Genomic DNA, 3249 nt, shown 5'->3' with positions numbered 1-3249 from the left:
CAGCTTGGCAGCTGAGCAGAGCAGTAGTCAAAACATGAAGAAAATAATGTGTGTGAATGTTGATTATGTGGTGTGTATCTAAAAACATACAGGACATTCAGGGACATGTCCGAACAGTAAGCCTCGGAAAATGTTATGATTAAGATTACGGCTGAGCATATCATGCTACTAGCAATATTCATCCTGCCTGCAGACTCTGCAATCTAGCTGACCTTGCCCTAGATGCAGCCTGCAGAACTCATGACAATGAACTGAGCATTTAACAGCCTGAGCATAGACATCCTGGCTACACTAACATTTTCTAATACAACAGATCTCTAATCAATATCTATCTAACTAAGAAATTACCTAACAAGTCTATAAGACTCAAATCTTACATTTTTACCAGCAACGTTCAGATACAAACAACAAGGGACACATTCAAGAAAAAAGGTTGCATTAGCGCTGAGCATTGGTAGAAATAATTGAATATGGTGTATAAAATAGAGACTAGTTAACCTAAAATAAAAACAACAAGCAGGGTGTGAGAGATCTAAGTAAGAAGCATGAACAAGTCCAAGAGAGCGGAGAGCTTCAGGGCCTTTGTGTCCATCATGCACCGCAAAGATTTGTTGAATATATAGTTCATTCTTCCATTTGTTGGGGAGGAGAGGAGAGGACAGAGGGGGGAGGAGCTCTGCATCAATGGGACGACCCTCAGCCTAGGCCTATCACTAAGGGATGGTCCACCAAACCAAACTGATCCTAGAATGTATGTCCAATAATTTCATATTACTGGGGTTCTTGCAGCTTTGTTGTCCAGCAGGTCACATGTTTTAATAAGAGCTTTGGTAAACAGAGAGCATGTATCTGCTTTCCTTGAGTGACAGCTGGCACACTAGAGTGCAGATATTTCAATAAAAAGAAATGAACAAAAATAGCAATAACAACAAAAAAGGTCTGTCCATGACAAAATGCTAGACAACAAAATACGGCAGTGGGCTCTGGCTGCACACAAACAAAATGAAACAATTCAAAATGCCAAATAACCACCAAATATCTATGAAATGCTATATTCATATACTTTAAAGGAAACTTACATTCCACCAAAAGTTCACCAACTCCACGTCAAACACACTGGAGAGCACAATTAGCATGCTGCTGCTTTGCTAGCATCTGAGGATACAAGGGTCTGCGTCACACGTCCACAATCATGAGCTACCAGCAAAGCTTGAAGTGCAGCATCCTGACTGCTTCCTGTTCCTGTGATAATCGTACTCACTTCCTGTTTCCTGTGCCTGCACCATGTTGTGCTTGCTACCAGATTGCTTACGGATCAAGCTCACTATTTTCTAGGTCAACTAGCTCAGAAGCTACACGACCACAATCTCAAAGCCATCAGCACCATCGGCTTCAACAATGCAGCAACCTGTCAAGATGCTGGTAGATGACTTGTTTAGAGTATTAATACAGACAGTCTAATAAGGTTTGGACATATTTACTTACAGTTTTACTCCATGAGGTGAATAAAAAATCACTGCGCTCCATTCTTCTCCAGCTCAGTCCAAACAAGAAAGAAAGCCTATAATGCACTTGGCGGAGTTTTGGCGGAACAAACATATCTTGCTCTGCCATCTAGTGGCCAAAGTTCCTGAGGTGATATTAAACTCCGGCAGCCCACTTTCGGTTATTTTCACATTATAGCAACAAAATGAAACAGTGTTAGATTCACAGGAATACCATGAACGTTATATGAATACATCAACTTTAGGAACCTTTTACTTTAAGTGGAAAACTATTTAGTTCTTTACCTTTGCTTTGCCTATCACCCAGCTACAATATCTTCTATGTGTGACGTCCTTTGCACCCCAGTGGTCTGGATAGTTTGGAGTCTGTTAGGTTATTTCTTAGTTAGATAGATATGGATTAGAGATCTGTTGTATTAGAAGATGTTTAGTGCAGACAGGGTGACTAGTTTGATGTAACTATTAGCCTGCAGTAAAATTGCAGGCACGCCAAGGTTACAGGAAAAGAGCTTTTAGGGTCAACTGTAATGCTAGTCTTAATATTTGTCTTAAAGTGTAAGGTTATGTCCCATTGTTTAGATACACACCACGAAAACAACAGTCACGCACCTTGACTTTTCCTCATGTTTTGGCTAAATGATAGAGCAGCTGCAAGGCTTGCTTATCAGGTGACGTCACGGTTCGACAGCCCAGAAAGGATTAATATTGTATAGCAATGCTTGGTTCGAGGTCTTCCTGCTTCCGGGCTGCTTTGGCAGGCTGGGGGTTTGGAAGATCTCTGGACTGGAAGTGTGGATTCTTGCCTGTGACTTTTTGAATAAACCAGCACGGATATATTTTTTATATACTCAAGTGGTCTGAGTCGTCCCTCTGAGTTCCTGGTTTGAAAGAACCGGATGAGGCTTTATAATGGTTTTTAGCCTTTAAGTCCTATTCAGGTAACAATGCCATTCACTGGGTCTAGTGGCTTCCACCTCATTCTCTCCTAATCCATCTACCTAGATATCGGATTAATAAAGTCGCATGTGGCTGCACATTTTCTTCTAAGGTCATTCACCATTAATATAGTTCAGAACCTTTGTAAGGCCCCAGTTGTCATTCCAAAATTTGATCCATTCCAGAGCTTCATAAAAGATGTTTCTCTGACCCAGAATCTGACTAGTGTGTCCACATCTTTGTCACAAATGTTTTGTCTCGTCAGTTTAGTAACATGACACTGAATGAGAGATGACATGGTGAACACAAAATGCTGTATGTTCACATGTAGCTCTAACTTGTCTGTGTTTTAATAGGCGTTTTGTATTTACTCTAGACTGGGGTGACCTAATGATTAGTTTCCCAAAGGGAATCATTTTATCACCACATCTGGCTGCATGTGGCTTTGCTTTTCTAATCTCAAATCTTTTCATTAGGCCACAGCCACTGTGTTTATCTCTTGTCTATGTCCATACATTCTGTACACACTGTACCCACCATTGTTCACAGTTGTTTTAAATGTAATGAACTGTCATTAGTTATAACAGACATTTTGATCATTAGCCAGGTTTCATCCTAACAGGTGATAACAGAATGTCCTTGTTCCTTCAGACTCGCTGAGTCTTGCACAAACCCTCAGGACTTCACCACAGAAGGGTGCCTGTTGCCAGGCAAATGGGACCAAGAGGACACAGACCTCACTGCACAAAAGACACTTTTGGGTTCTAAAGTGAAGCCTCTGCCAAGAAGGGAAAAACTGAGAAAGTTA

The 3249-nt window shown here is 41.0% G+C and overlaps 1 protein-coding gene across 1 annotated transcript in view; it reads left to right on the top strand.

The window, feature by feature from the left end:
• Nucleotides 1-3249, top strand: part of LOC109967240 (aldose reductase-related protein 2) — a 25586-nt gene extending 22337 nt beyond the window's left edge. The window contains exon 9 of the mRNA XM_020612673.1: nucleotides 3093-3249. Within this exon, the coding sequence (XP_020468329.1) occupies nucleotides 3093-3101 (9 nt within the window). The 3' untranslated portion in view covers nucleotides 3102-3249. The remainder of the gene's footprint in view (nucleotides 1-3092) is intronic.

The sequence above is a fragment of the Monopterus albus genome, unplaced genomic scaffold, assembly GCF_001952655.1.
Source record: "Monopterus albus unplaced genomic scaffold, M_albus_1.0 scaffold127.1, whole genome shotgun sequence".
NCBI lineage: Eukaryota > Metazoa > Chordata > Actinopteri > Synbranchiformes > Synbranchidae > Monopterus > Monopterus albus.
The sequence above is the reverse complement of the archived record's forward strand: the minus strand, read 5'-3'. Positions and strand labels throughout refer to the sequence as shown.